Genomic DNA, 25,583 nt, shown 5'->3' with positions numbered 1-25,583 from the left:
GAGGAAACTGTGGGCTGTGCTGCGGGATATGGGTGTTCCACCTCAAATATTGAACATCCTAACGAGGCTCCATGGCGAGAATTTTGCCCAGGTTAGGTGTGGGAGGAATGGTGCACTGTCCCCTAGGTTCCCAGTTAGAAGAGGGGTGAGGCAGGGCTGTGTATTGGCCCCAACCCTCTTCTGCCTATATGTTAACGACCTAATTCCGTTTCTGAATGAGGTGCCAAATAATGATGCTCCACTATTGGCGGGTAGGAAGGTACCCGCAATCATGTTTACCGACGATACCCTCCTGCTCTCCAAGTCCCCCATGGGGATTCAATGGACACTGGACGGCTTTCGGGATTTCTGCAGCCTGCGAGGACTGGAGATTAATGTCGATAAAACTAAATACATGATATTTAATCCAGCGGCATCCACACGTTCGAATCCGACCTTGGGCAGAGGGAACTTGGAAAGGGTAACTACCTTCACCTATCTTGGGGTTTTACTACAAGAAAATATGTCATGGGGCCCCCAAATTGCTAAATCCCAACTAAAACTTGCACAGCTGACGGGTGGTATAATCAAGGTGTCAAATACTTCACCACTGAAACCAGTGAGTCCCGCCATTGAGATATACAAAGTGCAAGCAAGAGCAGCAGTCCTATATGGTGGGGAGTTGTGGGGCCACACGAAGATAACAGCAATTGCCAAAACTGAAACTAAATTTATGCGACAATTGCTGTCCCTTCCGCAAAGTACACCTACCCTTCCCCTAAGGTTGGACTTGGGATTAAACCCAATCGAAGATGAACTAGGGATCAAACCCCTAAGGTTCTGGCACAGACTCTGGTCAACGCCTGAGCTATCCAATTATAGGGAGGAACTAAAACAGTTACTTACCTATAACGGGGTAAGAAAGATCCATTGGCTAGTATTCATCAAGCAGGAACTGATAAAAATTGGCCTAGAAGCCATGTGGGAAGATCCAGAAAAAGCGTGCAGTGAGATCTCGCGAAAAAACCTTACTAGGATTTCCAAGGAGCATAGATTTAGTTCCACTTTCTGTGCCGCAACACTGGGCTCACTAACCACTTCTTTCCTTGATCTTAAAAATTGTTATGCCTTTGAAAATGTTATGGATATTGTATATCCAATTCTTGCCAGGAAACTCTACATACAGTGGAGACTTGGCACTCTTCCGCTCAAAGTCCGCACTAGTAAGTGGTCTGCATCCCCGGACATCTCATGCCCGGGTTGTATCTGTGGCGTGGAGGACGAACTTCATGTCTTTTTTTTCTGCCCTGCATATAAGAATTCCAGGAGATTTTGGCTGGTACCACTGTGTAGAAACTTAGGGTTTAAGCAATACCAACATGCTTATAGAATTCTAAAGTCAGACACAGTGGCCCCCATAGTATTTGCAATTTCCAAATATCTCTTAGCTATGGGGCTTAAGCGGTGCAGATTAGTTGATATTCAATGCTAACTTGTAGCAAATTGAATTTCATGGAACTAATGGATTTTGATCAGATGGTTTCAACCAATTTTTATAATGAGTTGTAAATGTTTTTTCTTTTTTTTATGGTATAAATTATGAATTTTGAACAGTGTTCTTATACTGATTATGTACCCTTTTATGACATTGTCGAAATAAAGGCTATTTGATTGATTGTTTGTTTATGAGGATTGACATTAACGTTCACGACGCTCATGTTGTTTTATGGAGTCGTTTATTTACCTTTTAGAGCATCCACGGGGATTGACACTGTGGGTTATGGACTTGTGATGTGGCACACACCATGTAATGGGGATGGGTCATTTTGATCTAGCCTTACGATCTCATTATCACCCAGTACATGATTTGAATTTAACTCCGGAATCACAGGGTGACTTGAATGTTGATTGCTACTCAGGAGAATCCAGTTTTGTTTCCTTTTAGTGCAACAAATGCTGACTAGCTCCAATGCAGGCTCCCCTGCACCATGCAGGCAAGATTGTTTTTGTGCAGAATAAGGCACCTTCCTGCACAAAAACAACCATCTGAGACTTTTTCCTCTTTCTCTGTGTGCCGCAGAATGCAGACCAGTAGAAAGAGGACATTTCTCCTCTTTATGCCTCACATGTGGAGGCCTAGCATTGTGACGCATTCCCAAGGCCACCAGTAATGGTAAATCTAGGAATGCGCCTAAATCCTTGGGTGGATCCGTGAGAACACTCACGCACCATCCATGGTACACCTCCCTGTTGCCTTGGGTTACTCCAGAATTAGAAAGACAGGCAAGCCCCCCTTAATCGTATCCTATGGTTGCTGTAATACCTTCCTCATTTCAGTAGTCATTGTGTTAGTGTTTTCTACACAATCTGGAAGGATATCTCCGTATCCATCAGGGTCACCCAAACCGTGTCTCAATGCAGGAAAGAGCTGAGGACACGCCTCTTTAGAGAACACTAATCCAGAAAACAGTCAATTGTAGACCTGCTCTCTCAGAATTTCAGAATGTAGCTTCTCCTTCCAAGATTACCTCGGATTACATCTCGGTCTCCTACCCACTACAGCACTTTACTGCCTTTATCCTAGATTTGTGCTAAAAGAACAGTAGATGCATACATAGATTCATTTTTCAACTGATTATTTAATCACTCGGCTGTTTTTCTGAGCACATGCAAACAAGCTTACATTGCCTGCTCACCATGGAAAGCTTCCCCTATGAAGATGACCATACAAAACATGGTATTATGGTATAAGTTACCCCATTATATTAGACATAACATTTAGCATTTTTATCACTGTAAATGGTACTTACTGCTTGTGAATGTTCAATGCATAATGATAGCAATACGCTAAACCCCAGTGATATCACATAACACACAAATGTACAAGGTAAAACATGTTTGTCACTGAAGTATACACTCTCTTGGACCTTATGTTATCATGTTATTGGTGTTTGGAAAGCATGTTGATCAATGTGTCATTATCCTCAGGTAACACAGTTCTCCACATCCTGGTACATCAGCCCGATAAGAACGTATCTTGCACCATATATGATCTTATCCTATCCTACGATAAGGGCCTGCGGGGACTGAGAGTAGACAAGATGCAAAATAAAGCTGGACTTACTCCATTCCAACTGGCTGCTAAGGAAGGGAACGCTACGGTGAGTGCTTCCCAACAAAGCAGAATCCTACTGTGTACCAAGACCACCAAGCATGGGAAGGGATTCATGATTCAAGACCTCACTCCGCAGTAATTGGAAGGAAGTCAAGTACCAAGAAGCCGATTCCAATCATGGGAAGGGACCTTGTCAAAAACTGCATCTAAGGAAAGTAGGCAAATAAATGCACAGATGCATCTACTCCATGAGCATGCAATGCCCCTAAAGCATGGTACACAATTATTTTGGTGATCATAATGTGCAGACTATTTTGAAATAAGTGTAGGTCTCAGGAATATCAATATGCATGAATGCAGCAGACTTGAAGTGGACCCTTACGCAGAGTGGTGAACTGACTAGCCTCACGCACCTCATGCTTCTATTGCAGTGGGAGGGGTTTAATTCAATTTTTCCTACAACAAATCTAAACTCTTACTAAAATTACAAATCTTAAAAAATAACCAGTCCATTCTAATTGGAGCCCAGATTATTATAGTAAAAAAAACGCATTTAAATACAAGTAGTTTAAAAACCTTTCATAAAATTTCAGATTCTCTACGCATGTTGAACGGTATCGCCACATGTTTTTGTTAGATTGTGTGGGAAAGGCATCTAATTTACGTTTTAAATATTCACATGCAATTTCAGAAAACCACGCAAAATTAAAATGCCAAACATAATGCTATATTTCAGTTTGAAATGCATTCTTGCATACATTTTGAATGCGAGATGCATTTCAAAATAAAAAAACCCATGAAAACCAAAAGTGAGCAACAGCCAGTCACGTCCGTTCTCGTTAGTCCCACCCGCTCCCTGTGCAATTTTCCTGCAAACGGAGCATTTTACACAATGTGGCATTAATTTGGGAACTTTGCTCAACAATTTCAATGATACATTCCCAATTACGCCAGCTTCATTTAAATTCCACCCACGCCTTGTTTGCAGTACAGTTAATTTTCTACAAATTTGAAAATTTAAAAGGCAATTTCAGTACTTTTGGGAGTAAAACGCGCCATCTTTGTGACTCCTTTTAAATAAAATAATCTTTTTTTAAACAGAATGTGTTTTAAGAAAAAAATAACATTTATCTTTCATTTTTTAAGTTTAGGCAGTGGTCAGTGGTACCTGGGACCGCTATCTGATCTTAAAAAATATTTTTTTAACTTTCACTAATAGAATAGGTACTTGTTCGCATTTGCGAATGAGTTACCATCTCCTTTGAAGAGAAGCTAAAGTATCACTGGAATTCGGTCACAAAACATTAATGCATTCCACTGCGATTTGATATTTCGTCCTTAACACGCCCCTTCCATCAACCCAAATTGCATATGCACCCTACAAAAAGAGCATTTTTGTGGTCACAAATGGCCTTATTCGCCAAATCAGCCTGTTTTTTACAACCAAAATGTTTCGTACATCTAGACAATCATCTTTATTGTTTTTTATTGTGTTTTACCAAATGACCTGTGACCTCGATCTCACTTTGACTGCTATATTTACCTTCATGCCTGTGTTCAGGATCATGCTTGGTATGGGTCCCACCACTGCAGTTCTTATATTTGTGGCCCTTTATCATCTGTACTCTTCAGTTGTGCCCATTGAGTTTAGACAATAGTTTTCCATGTTATTTAAGTGCACTTCCAAAGCATGTTTGCTGCCTATTGCGGTGTCTTCAAATGCCCTAGATATTTTTGTGTAAGCATCGAAATACACATTGTCATAAACATGAGGTCTTATTTTGGGGTCTGAATGCATTTTGAGGGTCAAGATGATAATGACATGTTACTCTGAGTATTTGGGTGGGCAATCCACAACAAAAACTTTGTAATTACTTAATGGGCTAAGTGAAAAAGGGCACCAAATGTGATAACATAATACAAATATAGAACTTTAAAAGCTGTTTTTTCCACTAGGGCAGCAGCTTCTAGCTTTTGTGGTCCGATTAGTTATTACCTGACCAACCTCTTCTCTGCACAGATGTTCGAGCACTTAGTGGAGAAGATGAAGAAGAAACAATTTTCCTTTGGCCCAATCTCCTACACCCTATATGACCTAACAGAGATAGACAATTGGGCCCTGGAGCAGTCCATCTTGAAGCTGGTCAGCACTTCGAAGAGGAAAGAGGTAAATATCTCAAAATAACATTACTTTTTACAGCAGTAATAGTGAATTTACTTTTTTGTTGTCCAACACCTTCGTCAAATTGGTTTAGATTGGAGTGGGAATAGTAAATGTCACCCCTTTAGTGTCCAACACCTTCCCGAAATAGGTTTTAATTGAAGTGGGAATAGTAAAGGACACCCCTTCAGTGTCCAACACCTTCCCTAAATTTGTTTAGATTGGAGTGGGAATAGTAAATGTTACCAGTTTAGTGTCCAACACCTTCCCCAATTTGGTTTAGATGGGAGTGGGAATAGTAAATGTCAAACTTTTAGTGTCCTACACCTTCCCCAGAATGGTTTTGATTGGAGTGAGAATAGTAAATGTCAATCCTTTGGTGCCCAATACCTTCTCCAAATTGGTGTAGATTGGAGTGGAAAAAGTAAATGTCATCCCTTTAATGTCCAACCCCTTCCCCTAATTGGTTACCTTGGAGTAGGGATAGTAAATGTCACCCTTTAGTGCCCAATAGATTACCCCCGTATGGTTGGCTGGTAGTGGGAATAGTAAATGTTACCTTTTTAGTGTCGAACATCTTCCCTAAATTGGTTTAGATTGGAATAGGAATAGTAAATGTCACCTGTTTAGTGTCCCACACTTTTCCCGAATATGGCTAGATTGGAGTGGGAATAGTACATATCACCCCTTTAGTGTCCAACACCTTCCCTTAATATAGCTAGATTGGAGTGGGAATAGGAAATGTTAACCGTTTAGGACCTAATTAAGGCTTTGGCATTCTTGGAGTGGTGCCTCCATGCCACAGCCCTGCTCCAAGACCACCAAAGCCGTACTGACACTGCCCGCCAGATTATGACTTTTGCTGTCTCTGGCAGGTAGTTTTTTGGCGGTCCCACAGCGGTGCCTTTTAAAGAAGGCACCACAATGGGAGCATCAAAGGCAGTTCCTGCACAGTTTAGACAGTATAGAAACCGAGGTGCATGAACGCAGGGGGGGCACATCATGTGCCCCTCTGCATGCACCTCATGGCCCTGAGGCACCAGGGGTTCCTGTGGGGCTCCCTTTGTTTCCTCTCTACCACAGTTTTCATGGTGGGAGCACCGCCATGATAACGTGGCAGAAAGGAAACTTGTAATATGCTTGGTGGTGCTGTTGCGGCACCACCAAGCATATTGCAGCCTCAAGACAAGCGCAACATTGCGGAAATACCTGATCGCTAGGAGTTGACACAGTCCCATGGTGGTCTGACCGCCCAACTTGTAATAGGGTGGTCAGACCACCAGTTTGGCAGTGCCAGCACCACCACCTTAGCTATGGCGGTCCAACAGACAGCTGTAGTCATTATTAGGCTGTAATTATGATGTTGGGCGAACTTGAGTTCGTTTCAGTGTGGGAACTGACCGACCATAGGCCGGTGGCTCTGAATACTGTATTAGGATGTGAACGCACATGGTGTGGTCCCAAACTACTATATCTCTATGGGAGATTGTACTGTGGGCGGTTTCCATCCACAGCACAAGCTCCCATAGAGAAATAAGAGTTTCTTTAAATTCCTGCTGCATGTGGCAGGCACGTCATGGTGCCTGCCACACGGTACAGAGATTTACACGGGGCACCATAGGTGCCCGGTCAGCCAAACATGGAAAGCATGTCTGAACCCGACATCATAATCCCGACGGTGGAAATGCTGTACTAGAGATTATGTTGCCGTTTATGACTGGCCGACGGGCTTCTCGAGCCCGTCAGAAGCCAGCTGGAATGACTGACTGGTTTGACTTCCAACCGCCTACATTATAATTTGACGGTTGGAAGTCAAATGATGACTGACATCCTAATGAGGCCCTACGTTTTTAACAAGATTTATGTTGGAGTGTGATTCTTAAAGTTTAGATTTTAATTCTGAAATATTTTTTTTTACCTTTGTTGAAATGTAGTATAAATACTTTACATTATTTTAGTAGTATTGTTGGTTATTGGAAATATAATTAAAATAGGTTTGTTGTGTGTATGTAAGCAATAATATTATTAATTACATTCATTTTGTCTGATAAATACGTTTTTCTAATTTTATTTGATTCCAAAGCTTATTTATTGTATATTTTTACATTTTTAATCATATATACTTCAAGTTAAAAAGTATCATTTATTTAAAGTTAAGTAAATACATTTAAAAAATATATTTTTTATTAATAAAAATTTAAATTATATTTCAATACTATTTTATGTTTTATATTTTCAGTTTTATCTTTCATTGTTTAACAGATATTTAAAATTTCTAAACTTTTTTATATATATTTATTCAAAATTATTGAAACATATTTTTTCATTATATATTAAGTTATAGTATATATTTTATATTTTTATTTAATTTATGCTTTGAAATTTTTGTACATTTTGTTACAATTTTTTGTACGTTTTACATGTTTAATATTTTTTTTCAATTTTTGTATCTATTTATTCAACATTTTACATTTCCCATTTATTTTCTATGGAGGTAATTTTTTTTACCACTACCTTCTATGTTGTAACCTATTTGGGTTAATTTTTGTCTATTTTCCTGGAACCAGGTCACTGTAAGCTGCTGCTGTTCATTAGAACAGGTAAGTCATTTTTTAAGTAAGGTTTTTAAGGGTCGTAGATTTAGTGGGGAGATCTATAAGTTAGCTATAGTGCTTGTTGTGGGTGTTCTTTATATTTAGATGTATTAGTATAACTGTAGTTATGTTTTTTTGCACACCGTTTTAGTAGTATTTCCCTATTGCATATTAAATTTAGTTATGTTGGCTATATTTTGATGATTAACTTTTACGGATATGTATTTTTGGAAATGTAATGTGTTTTCAGGTTTTTTTTAATTTACTTTACAGGGTTTTGTCTATGAGCGTCCTTTTGGCATTGTTTACAAAATCATTTTTGGTTTATAGTAAACCAAGGTTTTTTTCTTTGATATTACTTTGCCTGTGTGTTTGGGGGTTAAGTGTTTCTGTCTTTTCCAACAGTTTTTTATGGTTCCTAGATACATTGAATTGCTTTGAGAGATTTCTCTTAGTTTCATTTTATTTTTGCAATTCTTTTTGTTTTTCCGGACAATATTTTTCCCATTGTTGTTGGGTTTCAATTTTTATTACGGGGATGCAGAGAAAGATCAGCAGCTACAAAACAGTAAGTTTAATTTATGTATTTTCTTTTGTGTGGGAAATATAATAATATATTGTTTGTGTAAACATTATGCTCCCCATTACGATTGTGGTCTGGTGAGGGTCCGACCGTCATTGCTGCGGGATAGAAACCACTAACATGTATTTGGTGGTTCCACACACCATATTATAATATGGCTGCCGTGTAGGCGGTCAGAAAGATGTCGTTTTCTATTGCAGCTTGTGCTGCGGCCCGGAAAAGGGCTGCAGCACAATCCATAGTAGAGAAAGGCATGTTCGCAAACATCCTTGCACCGTGTGCCAGGCATCATGCAATTGCTTCTATTTGTATACCTACATGTATGTTCTGTTTAGATGTTTCACATGGTTTCAGCTTTTCTATTGGGGATTTTCTAATTTGGAGCAGGTGCTTTCATTTCTGTTGGTTGCAAACAAAAACGTAAGTTTCATTTTAAATGTTAATTTATTTGTAGTTTATAGAGTTTGAAGTCCTTAGGTTTATTTTTGCTTGCTATTTGGATGAGTGTATAGTCTTATTGATTTATGTATACTTATATCTTTTTGCTGGTTTGTGATACTTGTTTTTTAGCAGTTTACCATTTTTTCACATTGCCGTTTTTTCTTTTAGTAAATCTATATAAAGAGATAGAATTTTTTCAATATTCATTTGATATTTTACTTTCAAAGTTTAATATCAATTATGTTTTAGTTTTAAAATTAAGTTTTATGAATTAGTACTAGGTAATTGTTTAGATGTATTTATTTCTTCTTTAGTTATCTGTTAAGAGAATCCAGCAGAGTTTACTCATCTTGCGGTGGTTGTCGTTTTTGAAGTATTTAGTTATTTAATTTAGTTTGCATTTTATATTGTTGATTTAGGGGCTTATTACGATGTCGGGTGTACCGCTACCAACCAACCGTCAGCTGCGGTCCACCAGATCTCTGCCCATGATGGAGGGACCATCCGCTGCTGTTGCAATGGGCTCAAGGAGCCCGTCGTAGTATCAGAAAAACCACAATACCATAATAATGGCTGAGCCAGCCTCAGCTTATTTGTCAGGATTATAATGTGACTTTCCGACACACTTTCCATGTCGGCCTTTCCGAGAAGGAAAGGCTGTCGGAAAGTGACTTTGGGGCCCCAGCAGGGGCCCGTCCCTCTGCAGCCTCCTTAGCCTTTGCTATGGGGGCTGGTGGGCACCTATGGTGCCTCCTAAATATCCCTGCATCATGTGGCAGGTGCCGCATGGTGTCTGCCACATGGTGCAGGGAAGTTTACAAACATCAATTTTTCAATGCCAGCTTGTGCTGCAGGCCGTCTCCGCCCGCAGCACAAGCTACTATTAAAAAAGTGATGTTTATGACCGTCCGTAGGCTGGTCGCATCCAAATTGTGCAGGTGGAACAGCTGACCTATGGTTGGGCGGTTCTAGTCTCCAAAGCGTCTGCCCAGCATCATAAATAGTCTCTTAGTTATTTTATTTTATTTGGTAAAGTTGTTATTTTTGATGTATGATATAAAGTTTGATAGTTTTGAACATACATTTGTTTATTTATAATTTTATTAATATATAGTTTGGTGTTTAAATGTTTGTTGTTACTACTAATTTGTTTTGGGGATTGATTGTTAATATGTTAGTTATATAATTTATTGAGGTGAATGGTAAATATTTTATGATATAAAATATTTTTATTTAATTTAAATATATGCATGAAATGTTTTGGGTTTGCTTAAAGAAATAGTTTCATGTAAAAAGTGTTTTTTATATATTTATTAATGATGAATTATCTTGGTGATAATATTGTAGTCAATACTGTGTATTTTGATAATTTTCTTTACATATAATATGTTTATTTATGGTTTAAATCTTTTTATTGAAATAAATGCCATGTACTGCAAGCCTGCAAAACAGCAGTGTCATCAATTGGGCCACGCTGGGCTCCAATGCAAATGAATGACATATAAGTTTATCAGAAAAATCAAACAATAAGAATCAAACCAAAGAAATAGCACCCCCCACCAAGAAATAGGAAAAGTGCACTCTTCACCTGTACCCCCCAACCCTGCCCATCCAGAGATAGGCGACAACTAGTCGGCAGGGCCCGCCTCCAACGTGGAGACGTCCGGTGGTGTCAAGCACAGAAGGCGCAGGTATCTCGGGCATGTCAACTCCCTAAAGTCCTGTGCCAGGAGGGCCAGGAAGGGCTGCCATAGGTTTCTAAATCCTGAGCCCTTGCCAGCCGAGGTGAGTGAAATCTTCTCCATGCCCAATATATGCCATAGGGGCTGAAGCCAACCTGTGAGTGTTGGAGTATGTGTAGATTTCCAATGTGTGAGAATGTTTTGTGTGGCAGAGCCCAGTGGAAGTGCCATTTGTTTCCCTCTCCTTCTTCCATCGTGCCCGCCCTGCATGGAAGGTGTGAGTGTAGCAGGATAGGAGAATCCTATACAGGTCTGAGATTAGTTTCTTATCTGAAGTATGTGTGATCAGCCATCTCTCGTACTGGGTGAGGTGTCTATGGGTCAGTGATCTATTATCCTCGTGTAAAGCCCAATGCCTTAGCTGCAAATAGTGCAAACACTCAGATTCAGGGAGACCGTAATCTGCACGTAGCTGTGCAAAGGGCACGACTCCTTCGGCATAGTAAAGCGGACCTAGCGCTCGGCAACCAGTGGTTCTCTAAAGAGGGAAGGAGATCTCACCAATCCCTGGTCTGAAGTCTGAATTGTCAAAATGAGGAGTGTGTGGGGAAGGGAAGGTCATCAGCCCGTGTCGCCTGTTTGTCTGGTCCCAGACCAACAGTGTCGCGTGGGTTATATGAGAAGCATAGAGGTTTGGGGGCCGCTGGGCCTTCCGAACGAAAGGGATATTCATCAGGGAAGTGCCTGCTATCGCACGGTCCTGAAAGAGCCAGTGCTTTTCCGACTCGGCCCGGCTCCACTCCACCAAGTGCCGGAGCTGCACGGCCCTGTAATATAACACGAGATCGGGCATCCCTATGCCCCCCTCATCCGGAGGAAGGAAACTGACCAGCCGCACCATCCTCAGCTTGCGACCCTCCCAGATAAATTGAGAAAGTTCCATCTGCACCCACTGGAGCCAGCTGGTGGGAGGGTGCAGAGGGAGAGTTTGAAACAGATAATGAAGTCTGGGAATCATCTTAACTGCGGAGACATGGCCCAGTCAAGAGATTGGGTAATGTTTCCAATGTTGCAAGTCCGCATGGATGTGAGACTGTAAAATAGTATAGATGACCTCCCTCGTCGCCTGTAATGTGGGGGCTAGCTGGATCCCCAAATAAGGGACCGTATCGGCAGACCACCGTATGGGATGACACGTCTGTAGGTCCGCCAGCATCTGGGGTGGCATGGAAAGGTTTAGAGCCGTGGACTTGGTGATATTAACTTTGAACCCAATTGCCCCCCCCCCCGAAGAAGTCCAGCTCCTCCAAGAAGGTGCCCAAGGCTGTTGCAGGTTCTGTCAGGGTGACCAGAACGTTGCCTGCATACAAAATAATGGTGTGGGTGTCTCTGCCAAAATGTATTCCCGGAATCCCTGGGTGCTCACGGACTTGTTGAGCCAGGGGCTCCATATATAAGGCAAAGAGCAGGGGCGACAAAGGGCACCCCTGTCTAGTGCCTCTGTGGATGTGAAAGGGGGTGGAAGCATGCCCGTTCACTCACACCACAGCCGCAGGGCCATGGTAACAATTGAGGCTATGGGTCCTCATCTTCTCCACTAGTCCAAAACGGGGCAGGACCTGCTCCAAGTAGGGCCAGTGCACGCGATCGAATGCCTTTTCAGAAATCGATGGCCAGAAGCATATAGTCACCTGGGATTCGGGAAGCCTTTTCGATGAGGTGAAGCACCCGCTTCGTATTGTCGCTGGTCTGTCTTTGGGGTATAAACCCCGCTTGGTCGGGGTCGATTAACACAGGCAAGTAGGGAGCTACGTGAGTCACGAGGATACTAGTGTAGAGCTTCAGGTCAATATTCAAAAGAAAGATAGGCCGGTATGCTGCACAAAGCTTCCCGGGCTTGTGAATGACCACTATACCCGCCTGAAGCATGGAAGAAGGAATCGCCCCCGAAGAAGCGAAGGAGTTAAAGAGGCGCGTGAGTAGAGGAGTTAGCATGGGGTAGAACTGCTTATAAAAAGCCGCCGAGTAGCCTTCTGGGCCTGGTGCTTTTAGCCACTTTTAGGCGCGAGATGGCAGAGATGACTTCTTCTGGGCAAATCTCCCGCTCTATGTGGTCAGCATGTGCTTGGGACAGGCTGGGGAGAGTAACCTGATTTAGATAGGCATCTATATCCATCGACTCTAAATGCTGTGTATCGTACAAATGTGCGTAAAAGTCACTGAAAGTCTTGGCTATGTCAGTGTCTTCAGTGTGCGTGTGGCCTGCCTGATCAGTGGTGCAGGCGGAGAGCCATGTATTCTGCTTTATCACAATCTATGATAATATGTTTATTTAAAGGTAACAATATTTTTGCTTACAATACTTTTGTTTTCGGTATAGGCAAACATTGACTTTTTTTACAATTCTATTTGTGTTCTCAATATTTGTGGTTTTACAAATTAAGTATAGGAAGTCAAAAACTTTTGTATTGATATTTAATTTCTAATATTGTATGCATTGATATTATGTTGGTGATCTCTGATAACTATTTAACTTCATTTGCCTAACAGAGTTAATCGCTTTGTGAACTATCTCTTAACTCTCATAATAGGCAAGACCAAGCAGATAAGGCTTACTGCAGGAGCTGGTTCAGGGATTGGAACTCAAAAACAGTTTGTCACAGTGATTGCACCGAATATCCAGATTAGTTGTATGTTTTATAGGGGTCTGGTTTAAAGACTCTGGTTATGGAATTAAACCCCAAAAATGCACCCCTCGAATCACAGTTGCCGCACAACATATTTCTTTTTGTATACCATCAAGCCCAATGTGTATCACATGCACTGATTTCTCCTGCTGAAATTTAATGAGTGTGAGGTATTTAATAAACACAGTAATTACATGTATGCAGTAAATTCTACATTACTTGGAATTCCTACCCCTGCAAAAACAGGGGTTTCCGTAGGGGTCCGAAAACTCTGACCCACCCATGATCTGGATCTAATTGTGCACCATGAGTCTTTGAATGGTAGCGCTTAACATGTAGTTCGACCACCACTTGCTACTTGTGATGAGTTATCTTACCTACTATGAATTGTCGGTAAATTGGTCTTTCATCTCACTTGTTTTTAATTTGTTTGCCCCTGTAATCTAAGATCAGTTGCCTGCATACTGGAATTTATAAACACAGTGATCCGTTAGCTTCACATCTTACATTAGGCCAGTATTCTCCAAGAAACAGTATGTGATTCAAACTCTATATTAAATGCATTATGCTTTGAACTCAGTAGAACACTAGAGAAATTTAAATTGATCAATTCCAATTTGTGTGGAATAGTTTCTGTCCTTGGGGGCAGGCATTTGCCTTTCTCATGCCCTTGATGGTCTTTGGGTTGTTCTATCATTTTGTTTTGTCACTGGATCTGGTCTTATTTCCTTCTTTGCATGCTTTGTGCTTTGCAATGGAACACAACTCGGTACTCAAGTCACTATGGGGATTACAACCTAAGGATACATCTCACTCATGTCTGGTTCCAAACTGTGGCCAATGGTTTATTCAGTTTCAGACTTTCCTTTATTTAACTCTGTTTTCTATGAAAAATGTTAACTTGATTATCTTTGTATTTTCTTATGAAGTGTACATTGATGACTTGTGTAAAATAATTTATAACTCTCACAATTGTACCCCGAATGATCTGTCTTATTCCTCTTGGATCGTTTAAGGCCTGTCGTATCCTGGACCTGCCTCCAATGAAAGAACTTGTAAACATGAAATGGTGTAAACATGGCCGCCCCTACTTCTGCATCTTGGCGATTCTCTATGTGCTGTATATGATCTGCTTCTCTCTTGTATGTGCGAACCGACCTCTGAAACCCCAACTTAACCTCAGCAGCAACCCCAGAGACATGACACGCTACATCCAAAAATCTCTACAGGTTTGTTCTTAGGGGAGAGTGTGTGTGCCTTGAAATTTCTGTGAAATTGAATTTGAGATGGAGGTATAGTTAGGATTGAGGGCATCTGAGGTACAGCGTGTGCATCTGTGGACCTAGAGGAAGGACATTATGTTTTATATACCCTTATCAGAAGTCTATATGATCACTGAGATCCTCAAAGGGGTCCATAAATAGTCACTATGCCCCAGAAATGGGAAGACAATAATTATGTTAATAAAATGTCTACACTATCTATAGCATAACTTTGTAGAATAGTAAATATTAATTGCCTGAAAGTCAGTGTGTCTTGGAGGTGTATGCGTTTTTGTGTTGTTAGGAGATCCGTGGTCTGTACAGTGAAAAAGGCCCTTCTATTCTTATTTTTCCAAAACCTTCGAGGATTATACATTTAGTGAAACTGTTGGTGTATGGAAACCCATTTTCAGTGTGCCCTTCACTTGGTCATGAATTAACTTACAGACTCCCCTTAAACAGGTATGTGACATGACCATGCTCCCTGACACTGGTAGCCACTACATTAACCTGACCAATCAAACGTGCCCATAACAATGACCATGACCTGACATTACTTGAAAATGTACTATTGGAATTCAGGTCATAGCAATTTTTGTGGTAGGGTCAAGTATATGTAAAGACAAGCCAAGGTAATGGCCGTGTGCCAATGTAACATGCAGGGCGATGCACTGACCGTCTTGATGGAATGATGTCAAGGCAATGGCGCTGCACTCTTTAACTAGCACTATAAGGTGCAGGTTACACGTTCATAATATTTTGAGTGTCCGACTAGCTGGTTCTACCTCTCAGGCAGTAGAATCATAACTCAACCCCTTCCAAAAGGAATCCGAGAGATCCTTCTCATCTGTTAGTGTGCCACAGAATCACAGAATTAGTCCCTTGCAGGTCCTTCAGGAGAGCGACTGCATAAAAGTGTTTCTATATCACACAGTGACGTAACAAAACTTTAGGGGGCCCACTTGCAAAGTGCATGAAGGGGGCCCCCTCCGACCACCCTCCGGAGCTCTGCTGACAGGGTACTGGGCTGAACTGGCCCCCTGGAGCTCGGGCCCCCCAGAACGGCGGGGGCTGCGGGGGCCTTTGTTACGCCCCGGATATCACATAGACGTGGCAATGTGGAAACACTGTCTTGCCGCCTAGCCCCATTATGCATTGAAATGTAAATGTTGTGACACACAGCTCCAATCTTTTCCCATACTTCATTTCAGCCAGTGTTCGGTCTGGATGGAATTTTAATTATGCAGGTGAAATCTGCTAAACTTGTGAATTTCACATTCCCTAAATTTCTATTTTTATTCTATTTTTCCAAATGCTTGGCTGCAGGATACTGATTCAACCAGGAAAACAATGCTTCCCTTGCACGACTTCTGATCCCTTGTTCTGTAGATATCCTGCATGTTTTTGTATAAGCTAGGTATTCTTTGGCATACCGGAAAGCCATAATTTGCTTAATTTGGTGCAATTTTGTGTAACTGTCCTTGCATTTAATGGAATTTCTCCAAAGAGCTCCAGACTTTGGAACTGGATCAGCTAAAAGCTGACAGTGTACACAAAGTAGGTGATGGCACAAAACGTGATTAACTATTAAAGTGTTAGAGAAACTTTACCAAACTTGCCATGGTCTTCCACTTCTATTAAACTATTATCAACAGCAAAAATAGCCATAAGAGATTGTAGCTCACATAACTAGGGCACTCGTTTGGATGTTGGGCAGACCGCCACAGACAGGCCTTTGGTGGTGGTGGTCCTCCGACATCCTTGCCATCGGTCCGACCGCTGCATTACAAAACCGCCATTTGGATCGATGATGTCGGGAGGAAAGAACGCTGCCTCCGACAGGTTCAAGGGGGCCGTTGGGGCAGCGGTCAGACTCCTACACTGCCACTCCGACTGCTTTTTCATGGTGTTCCCACCAGTATGGAAAGGCAGACGGAAAGAGACTTTGTCAGGCTGAAGCAGGGCCCCATCCCCTTCGGGTCACTGCTCAGTGTCCAGGGGGACACATGTGGTGCAAATCAAACATCCATGATGCACCATGTGCCAGGCAGCACATGGTGCCTAGCACACGGTGCATGGATGTTTGAAAACTAACTTTTTCTATTGCGGCTTGTGCTGGGCCCTTTTTCAGACCGCAGCACAAGCCACAGTAGGAAAAGAGTAATCTTATCAGTTGATCTCATCTCACTGCGATGCTCTGACCGCCATCGAAATGAGGCCCTAGTTTAGCAGTTTTTCTGTGACTCTTTAAAAAAATGGAGACAATAACACACACACCTTCTAGGAGATCCTGAGGCACAATTTGTAATGTGTATCAAAGGGGTGTGCAGTTCCTAATGAGAGGGGAAGGGAAAGGGAGGTCTTTCTTCATGATGCCCTCACACACTCCGAAATATGGCATGCTTCATCATTGGGCCATGCTCCTCGTCAAGCCGGTGCTGCAATGCCCGACTGGCACCCGTAAACGGGGCTCTTTGGAGGAGATCCTTTGAAGAGAGAGCCCTACAAGGATGTAATGTTCCTATAGGGTTGAAGTGGTATAGTGGGTCAACATGTTTCGTGCCTGCTTAGCTCCTAACAGGTCTGGTGGCACTTCATCAGGACCAAATGTAATAAAAACAGTGAGAGGTGCACAATCGCTGGTCTGGTTCTCAAATTTGTGTCTGATGACCAGGTGCAGTAGTGTGACCTCTAGTAGAATTATAACGGGGTAGGAGACCTAAGGGGAGAGATAAAAAATTGAGACAACCAATGGAGAATTATAGCAAGCGAAAGGAACCTGTCAGATAGTGCTTTTTTGTGGCAGGCTTACAGGTAATTAATGATACTAAACAGACAAAAAGTGCCAAAGTGAGGGTGCATGAGCATTCATTCTTAACTTACTTGGTAAAAGAGTTAGATGGCAGAGCTCAAATATAGAGGTGAGTGTTGTTATACCAGGAGCTGTGGTAGCACACATCCACCAGCATGGGCTGAGTAAGCCTTTTGCAATGACTTGTCACTGGTATGTACATATACGAGTGAACAGATCCCCAAGGTTGGAATCTAATTGGAAATAGGGTGCTTAAGAAGGTGAACAAGGATATATACACAACCATACTTCATTCAGATTCAGTTGCAGATGTCATTCACGGTTTCAGAAATTTGCCGAGACCTTCCTACTGGTTATTTGTGTTCGGAGGTTGACATTCAATTACTGGCGTGCGTGCCAAGGTAGCGATGTAACCCCTTCTGATATTGTGCACATTGGGTAGTGAATATAGCCGTCCCCAGGGGCAGCAAAACAAACACGCATACGTCAATATCCCTTTTGTAACGTGACTAATGCTTGTCAAATAGGTACATTTGCATCAGTCTAAACGATTACCGTGAGTAGCGTTAAAATGCTACCAGAGTTTACAAGATAGCTTGGCTGCTGATACTCAAACTATCAGTGGCCAGATGTAGCTACAGTCGTGCTTGGAGGAGATGGAAGCGTAAAATATTCGACCAACATGAGGTATGCGCAACTTACCAGTGTCAAGGCGGCATTCTTTACCGGTCAGAAAGGTTTCATACTCACAAAGGGTGGTAAAACGACAATCGTCTGTCCTACCCTTGCTCCGGGCCCCGTGCTCAATGCTTCCGGGACTGGTGCTTATGAGCACAATTTGCAATGCCATTAGATGTGTCTTTATAGAGCTAAATCAAGCTAGAACAACCACACACAGATGTGCTGTTGTACATGCTGGTGATTCTATGTGTCAGCACTTTAAAGTCATACCTACTGACATTGCCAGTGTCTGTTTGTCTCTCTGCTTCATTGTGTGAGAACTTCAAAGCTGTCCTCTAAACAATAATCAATATACTGTGTGTTTACCTTCTTATACCACATTGCAAACGCTGAAAGCAGCATACATACAAAAAATAAAAAAGTCACAATACATCATACCATCATCTCAAAATGTGTAAATAAAGAGACAGCTTCTGACAAATGTAACCATCCTCATTCTTGTATACAGCATGTTGCCTAAACTGGCCGCAAAGGAACGCCCCAAAGCCCTTTTCTATATGATTGGCGTACAATATATTGTATGGTGTGTTGTGTATAGTGGTGTCATCAGAGTTTTTACCAGTCAACTAAGGCAGTCTGTAGACAGATCCTAAAAATGAATGTACAAAGAGATCCCAGTTCATAGCGAGACATAAAGAACCCCTTTTCTTTTCCTCTCAGGAATCATATGAGACGCCCGCAGATGATCTGCGGCTTGTGGGAGAACTTATCAGTGTCTTTGGAGCTCTTGGGATATTAACTATAAAGGTAAATATATCGGTGAATGCATAGTGCTTGAAATAGTTCTGTTCCTACAGCCTGCACTTTAAAAATACTAATTGATGACCGCACTTAGCTTCCAGGACTGCTGCGGATTCGAGATGTTCGCTTCTTCTTAGACTCTGTCGCTGGAGGACCTTTCCACCTGATTATGTGAGCATTTTGATTGTCATTCACTATGTTAAACTCCCACATTAAAATTCCCTTTAATAGTTTTTTTTTTATCCCTTCACTCAACATTAACATGTTTCAAAAAGTTCAAACTCCCATACTCCACCCTTTATTTTTCTCTTTTGTTTACCCTTGACCCGCACCCTAATCAACCGTGTTATCATTCTCCCTTGTTTTTATCCTCAAACACGTTTAGCAGGTTTACACTTTACTGTCTCTTTTTTTCTTCCTTCTTCTGAACTATTACATTACTAAGGAATCTTCAAGTATTTCTGCTAAACCCACCACAATTGTGCTGTATCTCTGACTGATTTTAATCCTATTTTAATACATTTTCTGATTGTTAAATTTCATAAGAAGAACATGAGGGCAGGGGGAACAGAAAAGATCAATGTTGATCAGTATTGAAATGTAAAACCTGGACATTTATCTGGAATTAGAAATGACTAAATCTGAAGCAATCTACATGCCCAGTAGTATGAATGCAATTAGTATAAATCTCCTTGCAACAGCTTAAGCAACAGTTGTGTAAGAAATTGTGGGTTTTTTATAAGACGATGCAAATGTGTCCAGTCTAGATTTTAATTAAAAGAATTATAATAGTGTATATATTGTAAGGAGTTGAAATAAAGAAAAAGAAATGTTAGAATATCATGTGACATTTTTTTTAAATGTTTCTCTGATTTTACATTTACAAATGTAATTTTTGTGGGCACTCTCTAATGTTTGGTATGAAGTATTGCCATATACACTATGTCCTTTTCTTTAAAAAATATTTATGCTTCAATGTTGGCAAATAAATCTTTTCAGGTTTTGTTTTGTGTCTGCGTAAAACAGGATCAGTGTTCCACTGTCCTGCAACTTAAGGCAGAGCAAAATGTAAGCTTGTTAGTGGTGGTAGAAAGTGTGAATCTTATGTGACTTTGCCAGAAGCTCCCCTCTTTTCTTTTAAATTCAGTAGTTTGCCCCTAGTGAAACAATGTTACCCTAAAACTCAAATGGGCATGTTCATAGCAACAGAAAGCAGGCCTTTATGTAGAACACATTCACCAATTCTACAGCGAACAGCATTAGAAGGTACCTGCAGACGCCATTGTAGAACCTGTAATAATAGCTAAGGGGCTTAAATTGTCACAACTAGTACTTTCAGCTCATGGTAAAATGACAGTGAAAGCGTTTCCTCCACAGAGATCTCCTCTGCTGAAGTTAGAGCCCTGCTGAATGAAATGAACTAAAACGTCCTTTTAACAAGTGCATACAAGTACTACAGGATGCTAGACACAATGTCGATTCTTGAGTGTACAAAAACAAAATGAGGACTGTCATAGAATAAAGATTTTCCATTACTGTCTATATAAGAGGAGCTCCCTGGTATGCTGGCTTAAGCCTCCACCCTTTATTTCATTTGAGTGGCAATCTCCACATTGCTCTGTGTTTTCTTTTTGCATGGCTTTGTATCTTGATCTCTCCTGTGCTGCTTCTGTTATTGTTTCTCATTTGTTTGGCCCTTTTCTCCTGGTCAGTTAATTGTGCTTGTCATTTTTTTATATGCCTGTGGTCTCTTCTTGGTTCCAGTGCTCTAGTGTTATCTGCTGTGATTCTCCCAGCTGCCCTAACCACCTCCCCTTGTATGTGCATCTGATCTGCAAATTCTGGGCCTCATTTATGAACAGTGTCGCATTGGTGTGTTAAAACAGCGATGCAACACTTTCCAGTGCACCCTCCTTGTGACATCATAGATGCGCTGTATTTACTGTACAGCACTCCATGCCGCAAGGATTTACAGATACAACAGTAATCCTGACATATCTGTCAGATGGAACTCCAGCAATCCCCATGTGAAAGAGACTGCGTCAACCCTTTCACCTGCTCAAGGCAGGCGTAAGGATTTGACGCACTGACACTGTAGAAGTGTCGCAGTGAAATCTCACAGAATTCACTGCAACACGTCTATGAGGCTTTTCAGCGCTGGAATGCCCCACCCTGCATACATTATACCTGTTGCAGGTATAATGTAGTGCAGGGGTTTTCAAAGTGATGCATCTGCCTAGATTCGTCACTTTGTAAATATGGCGCAGCGTGGTGAATTTTTTACACTGCACAGCGTCACAAAAAGTGATGTACCGGTGGCATAAGGGCCTTATAAATAAGGCCCTTTGTATGTAATGTTCCATCTAGAAAATGAATGCACACATGCTTCCAGTCCACTCTGCCCTCTATCGTGTTTTTAATTCCATTCTCATGTCTTCTTCTTGTTTTGAATGAATGTTCCTTTCACAGAAGCCTCTCCACTCTGCACTGCTCGCTGTCCAAAGATGTTGGCTTTTAATGTTCCCTTTATTCTATATGCATTCATGGCATTATCTTGCTTCTATCTCTTCGTTTAGGCTTCTATTTCTTTTGGTTTGTCATTTGGACCTAATCCCAGATTGCGTAGCTGAATTGCACTTCACTCCTCAGCGTCACGTGGATGATTGAACTCCAAGCACGTGCACTCTCACTGACATGATTGTCTACACATATTCTTGGGACACATGATCTAAATATGTTGGGACTTTAAAGCTGTTTGCACCACACCTATAAACGCTAAACTGGAATAGCTCATGGTCATTAAATACATGTATCTGTGACTGAAACTTGCACAAGATTGCGTTGTAAGATAGGTGAGCAGTCTAATGCTGTCTGTTTTTACATAACCGTAGATAAAGAAAACAAGCATTGGCGGACAAATTTGAAACTCAAGATGGCCACTCATATATTAACAAACTACTGCTATCATTCTAGTATCAGCCAATCAGCACAGGAGATCATTCAGTGAGAGGAAGATGGAGTGGGTGGGAGACAGAAGACTTCGGGGCTGATTTCAAGTTTAAATCTAAAACACTTCTATATAGCAGGCGCGATACCTGACACATTGATTATACAGCACCCTCCCTACCATACACTAACACAGGCCCCTGGTTACTATGTTTGATACCAAAATAAAATCTGTATTTGCAATCAATTTGTGTCCCTGAGCCCTGCATCTTACTACCTTGATTCTAACTCCACAGAGTCATTCATGGGTGCCTGGTCCTCGTCATCCTGCTGATGCGCGTCACTAACACCGATGGAGAGGTGGTACCCATGTCCTCAGCCCTCGTCTTCGGATGGTGCTACGTCATGTATTTTGCACGCGGATTTGAGATAGTGGGGCCGTTCACTATCATGCTACAAAAGGTGAGCAACTCAAAACTGTGTCCAAAACACAGGAATCCTAAGAGGTTGAGATATGGAAAGAGTGTGTATTTATGTGAGGCCCAGGTGTGTGTTCTAATACAGCATCATTTGGGGACTGAACCTCGGACTATTAAGTAATTATCTGAAGTTTATGTATATCACACACAGAGAGCAACAGAGAGTAAGAGACAGAGTAAGAGAGTGCTATCCCACAGCTTAAGGATGGTTTATGACCAAGAGTGTGCAAAACTGCTTAGTTGTTTAACAGTATTTTATAAAGGTCCCTGAAAATGTAATGACATTATGTGAAGTTACATTTTCAGAGTGAACTTGTGTGAGTTTATTTTTAAGCAAAGGTGCACTTTGTTTAAAAAAAAAAAACTTTGCACCATACCAGCAGGAGTCAGGTTCACACAGAAAATTGCTCTCAATAACACATTTTCTCTGCAGACCAGGTCTTCGCCCTGGTTTCTTGAGGGACTGTTTTACATGTTGTGTGCTTACCTAAAATATATAGACAAAATCGAGTAACGTGAAATTTAGAGCATAATTTGTAAATTTAGCATAATGTGAAATTTGGGGATTTTTAATCAATGTTGACGGTGTTATTAAAATTTCACTCAGGCCTAATTATGAGGATATTAATGAAAAGAAAACATCAATGGAATCAGAAAATGAGGAATTGTGTATGGAGAGGACGTGGAATTCTGTTAGGTATTTGCTTCTGAGGTAGAGAATGTCAAGAAATTCATGTGGAAAAAAACTGTGAGCTCATGTCATACTAAGAAGCTGTCTCGTCTGGGTTTTTTAAAAAAAACTACACTTCTTTTACCTCATGAAAGTATCAGAGAAGTTAAAGAGTAAATTATGGTTAGCATCAGTTCAATTCAATTCAATATTTACTTTATTCGTTTAGTGTAAAAACCATAAAAACAGCACAGTATGTGCAACAATGCATATACAAATACAAAATGATTAACACAACAATCATAAAAACAGAGAATGTCTAAGTGATCCTGATATACATAAACACATTCAATCACCCATGTATTTCCTTGAGCTTAGTGCAGCTTTAAAAAAAAACTGGAAATGTTAAAAATAATATCATCAGAGAGCAGTTGTAAAAACAGGAGAGCAAGTCGAGCTTGTTTAAATTGACAGCTTTAAAAAGTGGAACAATATTGGCTTTCCTAGGAACTTCAACTATCTGGAGAACATAACAACATGCACCGTGTCCTGCGGTGACACCTGGTCGCAGCCGCAGCGTGCCAGTAAATGTACATCCTGCCAGCCCTGTGGGGATGCTAGTAGATAGGGTTACACGTTTAGCCTAAACCTGGTAAGCAAATACCGATTGTAGTTAAGGGTTACAATAGTGAGTCAAGGCTCTTTAGATTGGGTAGTTTTCAGTAGGGTATATCCTCGTCCCGACATCTTCTGAAGAGCCACACACTCTCAATCCAACAGTCTCTCTTTCAAAAAACTTCCATTGATCCAGCTGCGATCAGCCTTGACCCCCCCCATCTTCCCGGGGTTAGTAAGGGCTCAACCCTTCCTAAACTCTGCAATGCTGCCTTCATATATTTGAACAACCAGGGGATACGGTGCGCATGGTCAAGGGGAAGACAATCAAGCCGAACCTCTTTGTTTAACAGGGATCCTCCTTAAATGTCTACCCAACATAGAAGGGGGCAAAGAGCTATTGTATCCTTATGATAGCGAACCAATAGTTCTTCATGAACTACTTAGGAGGAACTACATTGAGGGACACAAAGACACCTTAGAGATTTGTTTTCTACCACCCGTAGAGAGTCATGCTTAGTGTATCCCCAAATGTCGCTCCCATGAGAAACTCCAGATACACATTTTGACATGTAGACTTGTGCTAGCGTCCTTATCAGCTTCCTGCCCAGTCTCGAGGCAAACCTCCATACTACAGCATTAGTTCTAATAAGGTCAGTCTTCTTCTCATTCACAAGGAGCTGCAACGCAACTCAGCATCAAACATGACACACATACATGGGAAAGCCTTAACCCTCGATAAGGTCTGAGTCCCAACCTTAGAAGCTTTCGTTTTTTGTAGGGCTAGTTCCCACCACCATCACATGAGATTTACCAATGTTATTGACTAAGTTTAGCTCATCCAAAAGCCATTGGAGGCATTGAGAGGGACTTGGAGAGCCCTACCGTTTTGTGCCATTAACCCTGTATCGTCCGTATAAAGCAAGACTGGCAGCGGCTGGGATCCTACCTGCAGGCAATCAGCCCGCACATTCACCAGAACCTGTTCGAGCTTATTATGATACCGTGTAAAAAGAAAGGGAGCCAGACTGCTCCCCTTTCTGACCCCCCTTCTGGCTTTAAAGCTACGTGTACAGCTCAAGTCATTGGTGTATCTGACAGCTGCTACAGTATGGGCGTGGAGGTCCATGTAGAAATAGACTATATCCCGGTCAACTCCCAAGTCTGAGATGATCCTCCACAGTTTATCTCGGTTTACTCGGTCAACAGCCGAGGTAAGATCCATGAAAGCAAATTGGATAGAGCCTTTAAGAGCCACTGTGAATTCACTCAGGACCATATATAGGTTCAGGCACTGGTTGATGGTCGATCTACCAGGCTGGAATCCGAACTGGAGATCGGATATGATGTTATGTTAAACGGCCCAGGACAATAATCTGTACAGGGAGACACGTCTCATGCCCTTGACAACACAGTCTATCAGGGAGATCGGTCTGTACCACTTGGGTTTATCTCTGTTACCTTTTTTGAAGACTGGGACAACGATGGAAGTAGCCCAGTGGGCCCACATCTAATGTGTGAGTCAAAACCGGAGCCCAAGTATTGATATCACTCAAATAGAGATCTGGTAGGATCCCATCAGGCCCTGGGGCCTAATTTTTAGTCAGACCCAGAATGACCTTCCTCTCTTCATCCAACGTCAATACGAGTTTCAAAGTCCCTTCCAAGTCTACAAGGTTTACAGCATCAGACCCACCATTATAAACCACTTCAAAATGGGAGACCCAGCTCTCAGCAGCAATGTGGTTCATTAAGGAGGGTGCATCCTCTCAGGAGAAGCACGGTTGGTTAATAATTCCCCAGAATTTAGCGCTGTTCTTTAAACAGATCGGGTCAAACAAGCTGTCCCCTGCTGCATCCCTTATAGCATTCTTTCGCCTGCTAACTTCAAGCTCGTATTTTCTCCGATACATGACAGCATTGTCATGATCTCTGTGCTTATCTTCTAAAGCCCTTTCCAAATCTCTAGGGCCTAGGGAGCACCCTCTATCAAACCCTTTTGGTCCAGTTATAGGTTTAGCACCTACAGGGAGACTGAGGGACTCTAGAACTGTGCTTGTGATAATGAAAAGGCA

The 25,583-nt window shown here is 41.6% G+C and overlaps 1 protein-coding gene across 5 annotated transcripts in view; it reads left to right on the top strand.

Moving 5' to 3' along the window:
• LOC146813352 (transient receptor potential cation channel subfamily V member 6-like) overlaps nucleotides 1-25,583 on the top strand; it is a 154,094-nt gene that overhangs the window by 31,293 nt on the left and 97,218 nt on the right. For all 5 annotated transcript variants that reach the window (XM_085620164.1, XM_085620162.1, XM_085620161.1 and 2 more), the window contains 6 exons: nucleotides 2,968-3,140; nucleotides 5,115-5,261; nucleotides 14,259-14,471; nucleotides 18,718-18,804; nucleotides 18,893-18,969; nucleotides 22,041-22,206. In XM_085620164.1, coding sequence (XP_085476290.1) covers nucleotides 2,968-3,140; nucleotides 5,115-5,261; nucleotides 14,259-14,471; nucleotides 18,718-18,804; nucleotides 18,893-18,969; nucleotides 22,041-22,206 — 863 coding nt within the window. The remainder of the gene's footprint in view (nucleotides 1-2,967; nucleotides 3,141-5,114; nucleotides 5,262-14,258; nucleotides 14,472-18,717; nucleotides 18,805-18,892; nucleotides 18,970-22,040; nucleotides 22,207-25,583) is intronic.

This window comes from Triturus cristatus, chromosome 7, assembly GCF_964204655.1.
Source record: "Triturus cristatus chromosome 7, aTriCri1.1, whole genome shotgun sequence".
Classification (NCBI taxonomy): domain Eukaryota; kingdom Metazoa; phylum Chordata; class Amphibia; order Caudata; family Salamandridae; genus Triturus; species Triturus cristatus.
The sequence above is the reverse complement of the archived record's forward strand: the minus strand, read 5'-3'. Positions and strand labels throughout refer to the sequence as shown.